General features: G+C 39.7%; 4 protein-coding genes across 5 annotated transcripts in view; 2 read left to right on the top strand and 2 right to left on the bottom strand.

Annotated features, from left to right (window-relative positions):
- Positions 1-3554, bottom strand: part of LOC118428877 (intraflagellar transport protein 140 homolog) — a 39202-nt gene extending 35648 nt beyond the window's left edge. For both annotated transcript variants that reach the window (XM_035839121.1, XM_035839122.1), the window contains exons 1-3: positions 3194-3554; positions 1565-1721; positions 545-766 (exon numbers count right to left, since the gene is read on the bottom strand). In XM_035839121.1, the coding sequence (XP_035695014.1) occupies positions 545-766; positions 1565-1711 (369 nt within the window). In that variant the 5' untranslated portion in view covers positions 1712-1721; positions 3194-3554. The remainder of the gene's footprint in view (positions 1-544; positions 767-1564; positions 1722-3193) is intronic.
- A 182-nt stretch (positions 3555-3736) lies between these two features.
- LOC118429724 (peroxisomal 2,4-dienoyl-CoA reductase-like) lies at positions 3737-10606 on the top strand. Its single transcript, XM_035840341.1, has 9 exons — positions 3737-3865; positions 5561-5629; positions 5986-6037; positions 6131-6196; positions 6868-6937; positions 7665-7789; positions 8822-8915; positions 9609-9713; positions 10356-10606. The coding sequence occupies exons 1-9, from the start codon at positions 3795-3797 to the stop codon at positions 10562-10564; spliced, it is 861 nt and encodes a 286-aa protein (XP_035696234.1). The 5' UTR covers positions 3737-3794; the 3' UTR covers positions 10565-10606.
- A 991-nt stretch (positions 10607-11597) lies between these two features.
- LOC118429527 (40S ribosomal protein S15a) lies at positions 11598-15800 on the bottom strand. Its single transcript, XM_035840027.1, has 4 exons — positions 15686-15800; positions 14597-14734; positions 13169-13334; positions 11598-11776 (listed from the first exon to the last, which is right to left on the bottom strand). Exons 2-4 carry the CDS (start codon positions 14727-14729, stop codon positions 11683-11685), a joined length of 393 nt encoding a protein of 130 aa, XP_035695920.1. The 5' UTR covers positions 14730-14734; positions 15686-15800; the 3' UTR covers positions 11598-11682.
- A 2239-nt stretch (positions 15801-18039) lies between these two features.
- Positions 18040-18414, top strand: part of LOC118429346 (FMRFamide-activated amiloride-sensitive sodium channel-like) — a 9705-nt gene continuing 9330 nt past the window's right edge. Inside the window, exon 1 of the mRNA XM_035839827.1 lies at positions 18040-18234. Within this exon, the coding sequence (XP_035695720.1) occupies positions 18040-18234 (195 nt within the window). The remainder of the gene's footprint in view (positions 18235-18414) is intronic.

Here is an 18414-nt window from a genome sequence, read left to right as displayed (position 1 = left end):
GACAAGTGAATTTTAGAAAACTTGTCTAACCCTGGAAGAGATGAAAATGGAGTCTCGTGTTCGAGGAGGTGCCACGTGCACGTTAAAGAAGGGCTAGCAACCTCTACCTTTAAAACTATACCCTTAGGCCACACCAATTTAATTTCTTGGTTCACGGATTTTTTCATAAAAAATATGGAGCGAGAGGGCGAAATAAAAATAAAAATTGTAAAATGGTTGGGGTAAAGGTAACGGCTAATCCAAAACATAAAGAAAAAAAGTTTTCAGCTTGAAAAAAGTACAAAAACACTATTTTTGTACAGTAACAGCACCTGTACCCACACTTTAAAGAGCTTATAATATAAAGGCCAATTTGCTACACCAGAAAGTTGGTGAATGGTTTCATTAATGGTGAAAATTTGCTGAGTGGTAATTTTTATTTTTTTTCCCAAAAAATAGGAGCGAGCGAATCCGTGAACCAAGAAATTAAATCGGTGTGGCCTTATACAGAAACATCAAGGAAAGATTGATTTTCATGATGCCACCAAATCCAGGATTCCCCCACCTTGTCCCCAGACAGTAGACGAGTCCCGTTGGTGCTCCACTCCAGGATGGCCACCCCCGCGTCGTGAATGGACTTGGCCTCGTGCAGCTCCTTGTCCTGATCGTTCCACATCAGGACGTCCCCATTCTCCCAGCCCATGGCCAGTACGCGGTAGTTCGGGTGCCAGCTCATGCATGTGACTTGTGATGATCGCTGGATACAACCGTCCGGAACTGGCTCTCCCTAAGAACAAAATAACAAAACATCATTAATTTGTTAATCTTAAAATACTCCGTTCCCAGCCCATGGCCAGTACGCGGTAGTTCGGGTGCCAGCTCATGCACGTGACTTGTGATGATCGCTGGATACAACCGTCCGGAACTGGCTCTCCCTAATCAAACAAAATAACAAAACACATCATTTGTAATCCTACAATACAATATTCAAAGTAAATGCATTTGCATACAAATGGGAATTTTACAACACATAGTGTTGTATTTCTGACCATAAATTTAGCCTCTAGAACAGCAAATTTTAAAACACTAGACTCCTTGTCTAATATTTCAACCATGCCTGTTTGTAATTATCAATTTAATATTAATACTAATAGGGTTTGCCCAGACCAATTTCTTCGTCATGTAGCTCAGTGAAACCATGTTCACATCACACAAGTAACGTTACATCAGTAATAGTGGGTAGTAATACATTGAAAAACACAATCTAGTTGTGGTGGCACAAATTCATAGCGAGATCATTGTAATATCTTTGGAATTGGTGCCGATAAAAGTGGTGACTTTAAAAAAACCTTTAACCTTGCAAACTTTCATTAGGTTGGTAGATAACTGGGCATTTAAGCTATTTCATATACTATCAATGGCAGGCAAAAGATCCTTTAATACCCACCGAATAGTAACGTTTCGAAAATTCCTAATTCCTACCTTTAAAAAGCAAAGTAAATGTCCCATGCTACTTTTGCTAGTTGATCTATATAAAACCATGCACCACAAGCATTTTCAAATTTACAATAAATTCATTACATACATCGTCCATGAAGAGGTTGACAGCACCTCCCCCCACACTTGTAGTAGCAGCCACAGCCAGTACAGTGTGTGTTCTGTGCCAGGCTAGGTTAGAACATGGTCCCATGCCATCTGGGCTCTGGATCTTACTGTCAAAGTACAGCGCCATCCTCACTGCTCTGTGGAAAGAATAACAGCAAAAACATGTTTAACGTTATTGGAAGGAAAGCTCATCTGTATTTGTAGAATCCATAGTTGTACATTTACAACAAGAAATCTAAAAATTGAGCAAAAATTCATGGTGACTTTCTTGAGTTGGAACAAAGCTTAAACTGTACAACATTACAACAAAACATTATTAATCAGTTAAGCCTTCAACTTAAGGCTTAGGCAATGGTTGCACAGCCTCTTTGAGGCCATAGGCTAATAAGGCCTTTAAGAAAAAAAATGTTGTTTCCTGTTTCCCTACCTACCCTAGAAAAACCTGCCGACCCTAGACTTTTTTTGGGGGTGGGCAGAGGAGTCACAGTTTCCAGTTAGAATTTTTATTCAGCCTACTTCCTATTGAAGCAAAAACACTGCTTGTCCTATCTAATGAAGGATAAATGTATCTATTGTGCACAAAATTAAAGTTTGACATTAAAAGAGAAGTGTCCTCATGCACTTCAGTTTACTTTGTTCGACTGTATTGTAATATGTATCACTAGAGTTTTGGCCAGCCAAAAACAAATTACAAGAAAAAAAAGAAGATAATCCCTACCTACCGACCCTAATTTTTTCAGGACTGAAACAGGAAACACAACATTTTTTTTCCTAGGCCTAAGGCAGTGGGTTGTTATCCATTACTGTAAATGCAGAAATTTTCAAGGTGGTTTTATGTTCGCGGTTTTCACATTGCCAATTTGAACTTAAAACCACTGCGACCATTTTCCCATAGTTGTAAGAGACTACAGTGCATGGTACTACCGCGAACTCAAAACCACAGAAAATAGTCCTTTTTTCCACTTCCGCGAAACTAAATCCCCGCAAATACCATGGTCAACATCTCGCATGCAAGGAATGCTAGGAATCAAACCTGTGAACTTTTGCTCGCATGTCCACTAGCCTTGTCACTTGGCCATTCAAGTTCAACACCACAACCAACAACAACAACAAAAAAACGCCAGTATTTGAAACCCCCAACCTTCTGTATACGGTCTCTGAGTCTGAGGCATTTACTAGCTAATTGTTTTGTTATTTTGTTTATTTGCACATCTGTTATAGATTGCCTTATGGCATAACACTAGACAGAAGGACAACTACTGTTATCAATAATTTCATGTCACTTGTTAGTTCGTAGCACATTCTACAAGATATCATAATTTTATATTGATGATCTGAATATACCTGAACATTCAAATTTTATTTCAAAAGAAAATATAATGTCAACTCACTAACTTCAACAAAATTTTTGCATTATCTTCTATGGATACCAGTAGTTGTCATAAATTCGAGTTACTCATACGTGTAATTTCTTATGATAAAGCAAGCAATCAAGCAAATATTAATCGTAACGTTACATGTAGTATGCCCTCCCCCATCAAGTCCATATATTATATATGATATAATTTTTCTTTTTCCATACGTTCATAAAAGATCTTAGGGAGCTCACCTTGGTCTGTATTCCTCCAAGAAACTGTACTGACTTTCTCCTTATGTCTTGTAGGACGGAAACAATAAGAAAGTCCCAAGACCTTCAAGACAAGATTCTTGTTTGATGACAAGTCCTGTTGCCAAACGACAACTTCAACTCTCCCTCTAAATCGCCGAATATCTTGGTTCAACTCCTCAAGAACGAATCTTCAAGAAAGTACGCTGTACGTGCAGTTACTTAAAGCGTGCTGCATCCGTCTTGTAAGAAAGGTGAGCTAGATTAAGAGGGTTAAGGGTGGTTCACATCGCTGCCAAAGCAACCACCTGTACACAACAAGTGAAACTCCACCATTTTGAAACTGCCCGAAATATGTGAAAGCTCCCGGATGTTGGCATAAATTAACTCTCGGCCAACTTCGGTAATCTTCGGCAAAGTGCCGAAAACATATCACAAAAGCTATATTTTGGCAATATTAATGATTTCTGTGATTTTATTATGTCGAGGGGAATTAAAAACATGTATTTTTGCCCCACAACTGTAAAGGTAATGATGTAATATTTCAGCAAAACTCAGTCACAAATATGCAAATGAGATGCAAATTTTGTAGCAAAGATTCAAGATGGCGGAAGGCGGTGATTTTGACGTCTGCTTGCAGAGTTACAAGTATGTTTACCGGCCAGACTTGCTCAAGTGAGTATTTTTACGAAGTGAAAGCGCGTGCGAACGAATGCTGCTAATTTTTCCCTTTGTTTTAAGGTATAGGGCGGCTGTAATTTTTAACTGGAAGGAATATTGGACCTGCAATGTATGTAGCTGCGCTGTGACCGATAGGTCAACGACCTTTCGTCCATCACACTTTTCGAAGTTGCTGAAGCCTTGGCTGAAGTAATAATTTCATTAATGATTGGATTTGAATGTTTAACATTGATTATATTTTATTCTGTTCTTCCAACTTTTCCATGTTTTTCATGAAACTGTGGAAAAAGTAACTAGTTAACAACTTTAACTTTTATAGGTCACCTGGTCAGAGTACATTGTTGCAAATGTATTTCACTCAAAAACCTGTGTCTGTCCTATTATAGGACAGGTATGGGGGTGAAAAATGTGATATTTCACTCCACAATGCAGTGCATGGAAATATTCCATATTGCTTATGAATATTGCCTCGCAGTGACAGCGCGTGCGAACGAATGCTGCTATTTTTCCCCTTTGTTTTAAGGTATAGGGTGGCTGTAATTTTAACTGGAAGGAATATTGGACCTGCAATGTATGTAGCTGCGCTGTGACCGATAGGTCAACGACCTTTCGTCCATCAAACATTTCCAACTTGCTGAAGCCTTGGCTGAAGAAATAATTTCTTTAATGAGTAGATTTTATTCTGTTCTTAAAACTCTTTCATGTTTTTCTTACTCAGAAACTGTGGAAAAAGTAACCAGTTAACAATTTACTTGTAATTCTAATAGGTCACCCAAGGAGCTTTTATCAGGAAAGGTCCTTGGGTCACCTGGTCAGAGTCCATTTGTCAGTCATTGCTGCAAAATATTTCACTCAAAAACCTATCCTCTTATAGGACAGGTATGGGGGTGAAAAAAATGTGATATTTCACTCCACAATGCAGTGCATGAAAATGTGCCATATTGATGACCGATAGGTCAACGACCTTTCGTCCATCAAACTTTTCCAACTTGCTGAACTTGGCTGAAGAAAGAATTTCATTAATGAGTAGATTTTATTCTGTTCTTAAAACTCTTTCATCTTTTTCTTACTCAAAAACTGTGGAAAAAGTAACCAGTTAACAGTTAACTTGTAATTAGGTCACCTGGTCAGAGTCCATTTGTCAGTCATTGCTGCAAAATATTTCACTCAAAAACCTATCCTATTATAGGACAGGTATGGGGGTGAAAAAATGTGATATTTCACTCCACAATGCAGTGCATGGAAATATTCCATATTGCTTATGAATATTGCCTTGCTATTTATTCAACTGAAAAGGCAATATTTGCAAGCAAATACTTATGAGTAACTTACAAGTAACTTCATCAAATATCATCAAAGAAATTATACAGCTCTCCCACCTTCCATTGTACAATTTCTTAATCTGTCCGCATCTAACTTAAGTCTCCTTCCTCTGGAAAAAGCCCACATTCTTAATCAGTTTAATGAAAATATTCTGGCTGTTTTGTAGTGTGCATGACGTGACGGACAGTAACTTCAGCTTAAATCAAAGCGTAAAACTTTGTACATTAACCTTGCCTGGTCAGCACCATGTAGTCTAACATTACCATAGCTTTTGGTCCAGTTAATTAACCAGCCAGGGGTTAGGCCTGACTAAATTACATGTTATTAGAGTTGAGAACTAAGAATTTTTTGTTTCCTCTTCCACAGGGGCAAAGTGGCCTTCATCACAGGTGGTGGTTCTGGGATCGGCTTCAGAATAGCCGAGGTCTTCATGAGGTGCGTATACATACTTTGTTTGTTCATTCAGTGTTTTGTTATAAAATACAACTACTAGTACTATACATTGTTGAGCATAATCAAGCCAGATGCCTCTTTCACATAGAAATAAAAGGCTGTGATGTGTGATACTGATAACATTATATAATTTTGGAAGGCTCACTGTTCTTTATTTGACCCTCTTGGCCCTCATTATTGAGCCATTACTAGTATATGCATTATTAAGAACATACACTAGCTGCAAGTAGCATTATCTATACACTATAATGCTGAGTGATGTAAAGGAGAGCTGTACTTAATTACTGAAAAGTACATGTACCTTTTTTTTTACAGATTTATTTTGTTTTCTTTTACAGGCACCAGTGCACTGTAGTCATAGCCAGCCGTAACCTAGAAAAAGTCAAAGCGGTGAGTATATATGGACTTCATAGTGATATTTTTGTACTCGAATATTTAATTGCCTACTTGGAACTTCAATTGACTTTGTTATTTGTTATACAGGCTGCTGCAAAGTTGGAGAGAGCCACTGGAGGAAAATGCCTGGCTTTACCCATGGATGTCAGGAAGGTGAGGGAAGATACAATGTAAATGTATACTTATACTTCTGAATGATAAGATTCTTTGTACACAACCAGGTGTTTTATTCTTCGAATGTTTCGGTGACAGTCTGTCACCTTCCTCAGGGCAATTCTGACTGGTTCACATTGTACTGCAGCATAGGTGGCGCTGCTTACAGCAGCTTCTCCAAATATAAAGAATTTTTAGTCTCCAAGCAGACCCAACGGTGCCTTAGAGATAGTATCAAAGCTGACAAAGGAGTATAGCAGGCCAAAGGGAGATAGCCGGCTAAGGGAGTCAAACGGGCACCTATACTAAGTCCCTGGCCAGCTTTGATACTATCTCTAAGGCACCGTTGGGTCTGCTTGGAGACTACAGTAAAGAATTTTCACAATGTGTACAAATTTGGGGTTTTGAATTACATCCACACCTACACACACATAAAGCTCATTACTTTGGAAGCTTTCAAGCAAACAAAATCTGTCCAGATATGCAACTTGTACTCTTCATTACAAACCTGGTGTGTTATGCACTAAATGTGGTTTACATGATAATGCAATACAAACAAAGAAACAAATGCAAAATCTTGTAACCAATGCTACATGTATTTGGAATAATTGCAGAACATGAGGTTTATCTTTACCTTTATGTCTTTACATGTTGTTCCTTTAACTTTTTAGGCAGACCAGATCCTTAAAGCGGTGGATGATGCCTTGTCTCACTTTAACCGGATTGACATTCTTGTCAACAGTGAGTTTACACAACTATCATTAACGACAATAGTACAGAAACAGTATGTAAATGCTTTGTGCAGTGTGTCTTGCAAGTTAATTATATTATACCGGTCAGAAGATATTATGCAATACGAGGTATTACCAAAGTTGTAGTATTGATGATTACAGCCATCTGAGTAATGAGGCTGTTACATTTTGTAACATACTTGAAATACACCTCCTCAAACAGCCCCTACCATATTATACCTTTGACCAAAATGGTCTCCTAGTAACAACTAATTAACTGGAACCAGGAGCTCAATGTGTACTAGTAGGGACATATAGTATATGACCTGCTTGTAAAAAATAATTTCTCTAGTATCATAGCATACAAGGCACAAATCTAGTCACAATCTTTTGTAGTAACTGTTGCTTGCTTAAGACGAGTCCTTCTGGTAACTGTTACAATAGACCTACTCGCAAAACAATCAAAACTACCAAAAGGACCACTTGGGACCAATATGTGGAACGGTGGTTGCAATACTCAGGATTCATCATTAATGCTTGTGTCGGGAAATATTATTTATTAGTAAGATAATAACCACCAAAAAGTCAATAATGGCCAGGTGGTCACTTCTACGGGTTTATCTGTACTTGTTGCAGGATCTCATTGCAATGTAACTGTTACAATCAATACCTCAAATGTTAGACTTGGTAGTCTTTGAATTTCTCCAGACATGAATATTTTGTGTCTTACACTTCAGACGCTGCTGGTAACTTCTTGTGCCCTGCCAGTAAGTTGTCCTTCAACGCCTTCAAGACTGTCATGGAGATCGACGCCCACGGAACCTTCAACTGCAGCAAGGCTGTCTTTGAAAAGTACATGAAGGTAAGATGTGTGGAACCCCTTCAATGTAGAAACGTCAGGGGTCTAGCCAGCGTCCGTTTTTCCGTCAATTGACGGAAATTTGCTGCGTCTGACGGAAAAATTTTAAAACCAATCCGTCAACCTTGACGGACAAAAATCCTTGGTGGAAGCTACAGGCGGCTTGGGGACGCCGTCCACGGCTGTAAGAGCCACACACTGTTTGTTTTGCTATTGTTATGATTGTTGACAATGTGTGTCGGCGCTCTTTCGCATACGATAATCTCATTAAAACCCGTTTTTCAAGGTCTCAGTTCAGTCCTAATTAATTTTCGCAGTTTTCGCGACGATTGTAATTGGCTGACGGAAAAAAATTTCGAGCTGGCTAAAGCCCTGAGAAACGTGCATATATATAGTCCAGTGCAGGGTTCTAGACAGCATCCGTCCTGCCATTTTGCAGCTGGGACGGACAAAATTTTGCCCATTCTGTCCTCCGTGGCAGACAAAAATTGCGGTGTAATGATGTTAAAAAATGAAATTTTGCAAAGACCTCCAGAATTTTAGCACAGATGGCATTAACCAAGTTGAGTCTACTCTACCAGCAGAACTTGCCCCTCAAAATATAGGAAACAGTGTTTCAGAGTTGCACCTTCTACGCTCCACAGGACTTCCATGAAAAATCCAAGGGAATGGAATAAAATTTCAATGTGCAAATAGATTTCAAATGTAATTATGAGACTTAAAAATCTTGATCAGTGTAATTCTTTTAATGTCTGTACCACCTTCTGTATCGACTACAGGGAAAGTCTTTTGCCAGGGGGTTAAGGAAGTACAGTCAAACCTGTCTATAGCGGCCACTCAAGGGACCGGACAAATTTGGCCACTATAGACAGGTGGCCTCTGTATAGAGGTGGCAACTTGTAGATAAAATACCCAAGGGACCGACAAAAAGTGGCCACTATGGACAGGTGGCCCCTCTGTAGAGGTGGCCCCTAATACAGGTTTGACTGTATGTTTAAAAGTGTCTTAACAAGTAACACTTGCCTCTGTTACCAGGACCATGGAGGCAGCATAGTGAACATCACTGCTACCCTACACCACAGGGGAGTTCCACTGCAGACTCATGCTGGTTCAGCTAAGGCTGCCATTGGTAAGGCAGTTACAGAGTTTGATATTTTATGCATAGCCTATCTAGTAGTAGTAGTGCTGGTTTTAGTAGTGGTAGTACTATTACTAGTAGTAAATACTGTAAATGCAGAAATATTTGCGGTGGATTAATGTTCGCGGTTTTCGCGGCGGCCGCTTCACCGCGAATTTAAAACCACCGCGAACATTTTTCCATAACAGTAAGAGACTACAGTGCATGGTGCAACCGCGAAATTAAAACCACCGCGAAAAGTCCATTTTCCCTCTACCGCGAAATTAAATCCCCGCGAACTTAAATGCATTTACAGTATTTGATAATGTATTTTAGTATATAATGGAAATTAATTTGTGACAAAATTAATTGTACCAGGCAAATGAAAGTGCTCATCGGGTTAGCACAACTCCAATGGGCAAGTAGAATTCTTCCATGAGCGAGATTTTAAAATACTGGCTGCTTTAAAATTTGGCATCAAGTATTGGTCAACACAGAGAGATAGAGCCAATGATAAAAGACTTTCATTGCTGGAAGTGAAAATACGTAGCAAAATGTAGGAAATTTCAGGCAAGTAAATTTTGATGTACTTGCCTAATAGGGCAAGACTTGCATTTCAGAAAACTTGTTAAACCCTGCATCCCATTCAACAGCACAGAAATGCTGTACGGTATAGTTTTATATTGTTGCTGTTTCCCTGTACAGATGCGATGACCCGCCATCTTGCAGTGGAGTGGGGACAGTACGGCATCAGGATCAACTGTGTGGCTCCAGGACCTATTGGAGAGACTGAGGGCATGAGGCGACTGGGTATATAATTCAATATAATATAATATAAAATATATCCTTTCTGATTATAGATATCGATGATTCATTAGACTTAGATTAGAACAACACCAACATGTATAGGTTCATAAGCAAGTGAATTCATGACCATTTTCTAAATAGCGGTTCCTCAAGCAAGTGGATTTTTTTTCTTTCATCTCATAGTCATGGTATATATTAGTAGTAACTGATGCTTCTTTGAAGCAACTGTAAACTAACATAAGTTATTGCATATATGTGTGTGTTTGTGTGGTGTGCATGTGCTTAACGGGTGAAGTCCATGGATGGTTTTGTCGGTATTTGTTAGATGGGTAGAAATCAGGATAGCAAAGGTCAATTTTGAAAATGGGCCTCCTAGCAGCTTTGTAAGGTACTGCAGCCAAACTTTTTTTATCTTGTGTTCTGGACTTACTGTGGTCATGAGTGGTAGATAACTCTTGTGGCAGAGTAAATGCTGGAAGTTTTGGCCCCCAGTTTCTTAAAGTTTATCAATCATATTTTTTTGTTTATCTAGATAGCTCTTGGGGCAGAGAGTAACTGCTGTAAGTTTGGGCCCTCTAGTTTCTTAATCAATTATATTTTGTTTTCTTGGTGTGTATGCTTCCATTTTTCTTCTCATTTGTTTAGGTGGATCACAGCTCAAGAAGACGACAGGCAGTTATGACCGCTTGATAAGGGACATCCCTGCGGGGCGCATGGGAACCAAGGAAGACATCGCGAACGGTGCCGTATACCTCGTCAGCCCGGCCGGATCGTTTGTTACCGGAACCAACCTGATCGTGGATGGCGGACACTGGCTCACGCAGAGTAGCTCCGCTATGCAAGCCAGGCTGTAAAACAAATGCACTGGGTCATAGGAAAGAAGTCAGGGTTGTAGCCAGCACTTGTCCTTGCCATCCCGTCGTTTGACAAAATTTTCCAGCTGAGCCATTCCGTTCTCTTTGACTGACAAAAATCGATATGTAAAGATATGATAAAACTGTCTCCCTTGTGTAATTTTTCACCAAAACAGAATGCTGTTGAACAGCTTATTCTACCAGCAAAATTTACACACCAAAATGCAGGAAATAGCATTTCCGAGGGTCTAGATTTCAGAATTATCTGGAAGTGTATGCCCCCGGAACCCCACTAGGAATGATAGGATTCAAAATTGAGGGGACGGAAAATGATTTCAGGCTGGCTACAACCCTTGTCTAACCTGTAGAAGTGACCTCCTTTACACAAGGACCACGTGGTCAATGTGATGACGTTTTGTGATTTTTAACCATTTAGACAAGCTGTAAGAATCCAAAGTTTCTACCTGCCCATATCGGTCAGATTTTATCATGGGTAGTTATGACTGATTCATTTTCTTGTAGTGTTTCGTTGGCAATCCCAGATAATTTGATGTGATTTTAGTGCAGAAAATTCTCGTGACTTTAATTTCATGTCTTATGGACATACTACTAGTATTCAAGATGTAGAATTACTTAAACATATAAGTGTAACACCATACAGTTCTGTAATTTTAACCTTTCTCCTGCTACCTTACTCCATAACCAATACATATTTGTGTGCCAAACTGCTACTTCAAAGTGCTAATGGTTAAACAATCAAAGCTACCAGTAGATATATACACTAGGTATAAAGATTTTTATCTTTGCTGTCTGGTACTAGATAGCAACTGAATCAAGGTAATGTGCAATGAAGAATAATTGGTATTGGTATTTCTTACCAGTTAAATTTTCAATGTGAAAAGAGAAAAGTAGTAGCTTTTGGTAAACTGCAACCAGTACTACTAATACTAGTTTCTAACCTGAGTTAAGAAATCAAATATTTTATCAGAGGATTGAACCCAGGCTACCTAAATAAAGAAAACAGACAATGCGATGGTCTACATGTGAGATTTTTATTATTTTTGTTCTGAGTGTCTGTGAGGACCTCAGCAGAGCAGGTGTTCCTTGTTCAGACTGGATCAGAAGAAGTAGCCTAAGATTTTCCCTCCCGTGTGCTTTCTCCTGGCCTCCTCGTGGTCCATGATACCTGAAGACGTGGTCAGCACAATGTAACTGGGAAAACACAAGGGAACAATGTTAAATTTAACACACCATCCTTGTTTTGATTAAGGGTATTATTTTTCATTAAAAGTATTCACACAAATTTAATGGATTTCATGCAAGATTAACAAAATACATAGCTATGGGACTGATTGATATGATCCACTGACAGAAACATACAAATTGTAACTAAGGTATTCATACAATCCACTACTAAGAAACATACAAAATGTACGGAATACAGTAAAGATTGTAGATGTACCATAAAACTTACATCTGTATTTCGTAAAATTGATAGAAGGATTGTATTTCAGGGTTCTAGTCAGGATTTTATTTTAGCGTAGTGGGCATGGCATGGTAGCGAAGCGACCAATCAGGAGATTGGTGTGGAAGGGGGTCATTTTGAAAATGCAGAGTTAAAAGTTGTCACTCTGTTAACATCACATGTGATTTGAAGGATTTTGGGGTCAATTTTGAGTGGCATATCATCATTTTTCATTGTTCAGACATTGATTAGACATTGTTGAACAAGCAAATGATAGCTAAGCACCACTACACTAGTTAAAAATTAGCATAGTGGCACTTATTTTAGCGTAGTGGTCACAAATTTTAGCGTAGTGGCCCACTACGCTAAAATGCACTAGCTAGAACCCTGTATTTATTCCATAAAACTCATGGATTTCGGAAAATTTTCATGTTTCTTTGTAGTGGACTGTACGAATAGCATTCATCCATTCAACTTTTACGGCAACTCTTTGAACAAGGAACCTCCAGTTCACATCCAAACCAAGATATCTTTCCCAGAATTGAACCCGGGTCTCCCAGTTACCAACCTTAAGTACATTGGCTGCACATGGGGTAACTGCTGTCATATTGAGGTCACCGAGTTATTACCGAATGATAGACCCTTGTGATTTAGCACCCCCTATTTCTAACTCCTCTATTCAGCCCCTGCTGCCAAGAGAGTAGTCAGTCCAGCCAATAATCAATTGGAACCAGGAGCTGAACTGTGAGGCTGCTACCAGTTGAGCTACAGGGACACACAGGGCTCGAAATTCATTTTTGGGTGCACCAAAAATATTTTGGGCGCACCACTTAAATTTAAGTAGAATGTGAAAAAAATAATAACAAAATTTAGTTACAAGCTATCAAATTCTTAAACAAGTAACATGACAGACATTTTTATTATGTTTCTAACACTTAGATGTCAAGAATATGATGTATAATAGTATACTTTGATATCTTTACATACATAAACCTAAGAAAATATTTGGGTGCACCCTGTGCACCCACAGAAAATAATTGGGTGCACAGGGTGAATTGGGTGAATTTTGGGTGCACCTGGGTGCACATGCACCCAGTATTTCGAGCCCTGGACACCCCAAACAACCTGCGGAGACTCACCCAAACTGTCTGGAGGGCAGGAGTCTGGTCTGCCACCGCTCCAGATCTCGCACGGCCACGTCGTAGCGGGGGCTGATCACGCCGCACTTGTTCATCCGGCCGTTCAGGTTCACCACGATTTTGCCGGCTCGGTGGTCGTCCACGATCTCAAACTCACCGATGTAGGCTGGGTAAAGTGATGTAAGATCACAGTAAGAACAGATTCAATATTACATTGATGATGGTTAGACAATCAGGTAATAAGATAGCCAAATGATAGTTACTAAAGCAACTGGATATGATTTTGAAAATGGTCAGAGGTATTAAACTTTCAGACAGCATCCAGGGTCTTTCAATTGTGACACTGTAATATCTGTTGATCACCATGTTTATAAACAATATTTGAGACAAATTTTAGTTAGTCCAATGTTGGAAACAAAATAAGTCAAATTATTTACATATTAATACAATTTTTAAGACTTTGTATCCGTACACTAAATAAAAAATTCTATCATTATGTCAACTACAGTCACAGATGACCTTACATTCATTTATTTACATATTAATTCATAGTTTTTTTTTAGATCTTACTGAGTTGTCACTTGCAGAAGAAGGTGATATACTGTCTGGAATATTCCTGACTATTTTCAAAATCATGTCCAGTTACTTCTATTCTTTGGCATAGATTTGGCAAAACATATCTTTGGCATGATTACATTTTATATATATAGATCCTCCTTTATGACATCTAAAACAAGGCAATAATCTACATCCAATACACATATTTGAAGCCAAATAAATGTGATGTTGATACATATAAATCTACCTGGCAATGATGACAACACTACCAGGTGAGGGAGGTATCATTTCTTTACCAAAGTCTAATTATCACTGCAGACATAAGCAACTCTGCAGTGTACTCAACACTTTGGTGAGGGGATTTAATGTACATTTGGCGGATGTCATTCATGATACCATATTCATCTAAGTCCAGACCTGAACCCATGACATATTCAGGTTCCAAATACCTTTAAATGTAGAATTACATGTTGGAATAGATTTTAAATGCAGTTTGAAAAATGAACATGCAAAATCGGCAAAATTGTGTCAGTAATAGGCACAAAAACTCAACAAAGAATACAAAAACAGCTGTGCTTGTCTTTTTCCCGTGCAAATTTCACAATCTATCAAATGATTTAGATGGATAAGATTGTAAAGGAGAGAATAAGGGGGAGATTGTAGTTTTTTTTCAAGTTCAAAACTGGTTCCCGACGTTTTAAGATTTTTCTTTTACCTGAGCCTAAATGTTTTTACCAAAAATCCAGTTCAAGTCCAGTGTAGGTAGCACTATGTATGTGTGCCGTGATTGTTTTTTGCAGAGGATGTTTTGCAAATCAAATACTAGGATTTACAATATTTGGCATATAATGATATAATGTGGTCACTCACCATGCTTCATCATGACAGTCAGGAACTTGACAATGACCTTTGAGTTGGGCCTCAGCATCACCTGACGCTTGCCACGCTTCTCCGCATTGTTGATGGCGTTGAGCGCATCAGCCAGCACGTTCATACGCACCATGGTGGCTGCAACACAACAACAGAATACAACATTTTAATCAACAACAACAACAAGGTGATCGGAGATTGCAGACTTCATCCTAGCTGTACTCTGTCTGTTTCGAGTGTGTGATGTATATGTGTTTGTGGTGGTGTGTGTTTCTCATACCGGTACTTTTAATGTGTGTGGATTTTAGCTGGTTTTGGGTGTTATATATGGGGACAGATTGCATACAGTAGTGTATCAGCTCATGTAAGGGAATGAATTACAAGTAGGGATACTTTTTGTAACATGATTCCATGCCATAGGGGAGCAAGAGAGAGCCCTGCAAAAGCCACTGAGGCTAAATTAACCCTTAAAGTTTCATGCTTTCATGTCTGTCAGAATCACACACATGAAATTATGATAAACACACACACACACACTTCAAAACACATACACGTACATACTGCACTGCCTGGGTGTTTGTTTACTATCAACTAACACATTTTCGATTTTAAATCAAAGGTACCTTCTACTTTATAATTGAAAGACACAAGAAGATACTGTTTTCCGTATCGGGACAAGTCAACACACGATACCAAAACTTGCAATTTTGCATGTATATCTTCACAGGCTGACAGTACATGTAAAACAGTATGCATGCTACAAATATACGGGAGGAATTATCTACCAATCAATAAATTACATAGTATGACATTTACAGTTCCGAAAGTCATTCTTACCAGTCACCTACTATATATTTTGGCGAAGAAGTTAACGCTAAAACTTAGTAAAAGTGACATGCCGTGTACTGAGGATTTGGGAAGGGATGGGTTGTTTTATAACCAGGATTTCGACTTACTCCACATATAAAGAACCAAAATTTTCGACCCAACATATTCTCTAAAGTTTATTTCAGCATGATGTCACCTAGATGGTGTTTATCATTCCTCTAAATAGCTAGATTCAGTCCGATTTTCATCACGTATCCTTACCTACTGTTACCGATCCAAGATGTCGGCGAAAAGAGGCAGATTTCGGTCGGCGCGAGGGGTTGTGGGTCTCGCAAATCGCGAGAACATCTAATTGGCGAGATTCTACGAGACTGAGCGCAGCAGTACGATAGACAAACATAATAGCCCTAGAGGTAATAGGCCAATTTAGCAAGCATTGCTTAACAAAAGCAGAAGAAATGTAAGCCATATAATTTTGTCTCTTTCTTTGTATTGAAATACATTGCGAGATATGTACATTTAAGCCAGTGTACCGTAAATAAGTTAGTTTGCGTTTGTGCGAAGAGTAGGGTCATCAGAGGTCATGATTCCGGGGTACCAAGAAATTTGGAAGAAAAAGTTACTTGGCTTGTCTGGACAGGTAAGAAATGGGTCATTGCAATCTTAAAGACGATGAAAATTTCAATAAAGCTCTGCACATCTTCTTTGGTAAGATGGGTGTAGGTAAATAATAAGAAACAGTGCACCGCGCCTGACTCGTTGCTACATTAACTTGAGACACTTCAGGCGCTTTATCCCATTAAATCAATAGGTTGTAGTTAAAGCGATGCGATTTGTTACGGGTTTGAAAAAGTTGTTTTGTTTTCTTCAGCACCACGTCCATGGGCGCCGCCATATTGGATTTAATGTCATGCAGGCGCCATCTTGATTTCTACGATACCGTGGCTACCCAGACTTTCTTGTATAAAGTATCGCTCAGTTACAATGTCAAGAGAATTAGATAAAGCGCTTTAACTATGACTTTTATTCTACTTTATGGCACGCCTTTGTCTTTAATACGGAGCGTCTTAAGTTGCTATGCAGTTCAAACGATACTCTTCGAAGCGTCTCAAGTTGCTATGGCAACGGGGCAGGCTCCGCGGACTGTTTCTCACAATCAAACAGCAAGCTGTGCAGTAGTTTGTAACTTTTCATTGTCTCCAAGACTTATTCGCCTATTTCTTATCAGTCTACGCTCAAGCGATTGACCTTTTCTTCCGAGTATCTTAGAGTTAGACGCCCTGGCATCATGACACTTGGCGACCCCTTCACTCATTTGCTGTAGACAGGTTTTCATGTGAAGATCTCACGCCTTATAAAATCTATTAAATATCTGTGATGTATCAGGAGCCTTCAACTTTGACATATTACCAAGAGTACATGCATCACACTGCAAATGCGCAGTTGAAACTATGAAACGTCTTGTTCAGTTTTTCATTCTTTGTAGCGTCTGTTGTAGAGACCTGAGAGAGACTAGTGTGATGTAGATAATAGATAATGTATAGGTAAAGTATAGAAAGGTTCTAAAGTAGCGATTAATAAAAATATCCCATGCGACGGCCTACGTATTATGCCATTACCCCATATGAAAGACGGAGTTTTCACTCTGTATGCTAACGTGTGTGCGCGAGTGTCCGCCGGAATATCTAAAGAGCCTCTGATTGCGATGATTCTGACCCAATGGTCAAGTTCGTTTTGGAGCTTCCTGGTGTTCGACCCTCTTGTACGTCTGATAACTTAGGTTTAGGCACTAGGTCCTAATCGGAATAACGGGCTCTGCCGGGCAGTTCATGGGCTGTTTTTTTCCCTCCTTTTCTTCACTTTCGGGCATGACCTCTACGTGGCCCGCAGTACCGTGACCTTGCGGCTCCGGGGTTACTTTTGCGCCCGGCTGGGCACTGGGTTGGATTTATGTCGGACTTAAAATGAACCCGGGACCCGGTAACAGCTAGACGCCGTGACCTACCCATGGGGAACACCGAAGGGTACCCCCTGTACCCGGCAGTCTACTGGGGCAAATTCGTGGCTTCCGGGCCCGGCCGGGGCTACATCCCTGACGGACACCTGTGCAATTGGGACCCAAACTTTAGCAAGCTAGCCACGGAAGTAACCAAACATAAACTGCTTCTGAGTGGATTTTGTTTCAAAACAAGTGGCACCTTGCAGTACCCACACACTAGAATGAACTCAACAATTAGAAATTATGTCAATAGAATTAGCTCTGTTCTCCCCAGTCCATTAGTTTGCAAAGTTCTAGAGATTAAACAATTTGAGATACTTAAAAGCCTCAACAATACGGGGATGTGACTTCTTATAGGTCAGATGTCAACAACTACTACGTTGCTAAGAGGCAAACTTAAAGCAATTATACGTCAGACTAAGCCCGACGTCTCTCGGGGTTTCTAGTTGCCGCGTAATGTTGTAACAGCTTTCCACTCGAAATCTGCTTTGTTCGGTTATGTGGGTCACTTAAAACTGTTACCAAGGGCTTTAAGTGTCGGTTGGTGGTTGCTCTTCGTTAGAAAGGTTGCTAGAACGTTTCAAGTCGTGTTGTAAGAACGTCTAGAAGTTTTAAGATGGAAGAGAAGACCGGGAGTATTCTTGGGACTCTCCGAGAGTACGGAGAAAACACCTCGGCGCATGGCATCCCTCGCGCCGTCACCACCAAGTCGCTCCCCCGGCGATTGTTCTGGACGTGTCTGTTCCTGGCTTCCTTCAGTTACTTCTGCTCGCAAGCCTACGACCTGGTGAACAAGTATCTAGACTACCCGGTGACTACAGACATCAAGATAGAGTGGTCTGAACTCGAGTTCCCCGCTGTTACTATTTGTAACGCCAACCCTCTAAGGTTCTCGGAGCTTCGAAAGTTAGGACACGAAGGGTTTCAGAATGCCGGGTTTATACCCAAACCGGACAGAACTCCACAAAACAATCAAGGCAACGCTATAAAT

Source organism: Branchiostoma floridae, chromosome 13 (genome assembly GCF_000003815.2).
Source record: "Branchiostoma floridae strain S238N-H82 chromosome 13, Bfl_VNyyK, whole genome shotgun sequence".
In the NCBI taxonomy this organism is placed as follows: Eukaryota; Metazoa; Chordata; class Leptocardii; order Amphioxiformes; family Branchiostomatidae; genus Branchiostoma; species Branchiostoma floridae.
Note: the sequence above shows the minus strand (reverse complement) of the source record. Positions and strands in the feature narration are given on the sequence as shown.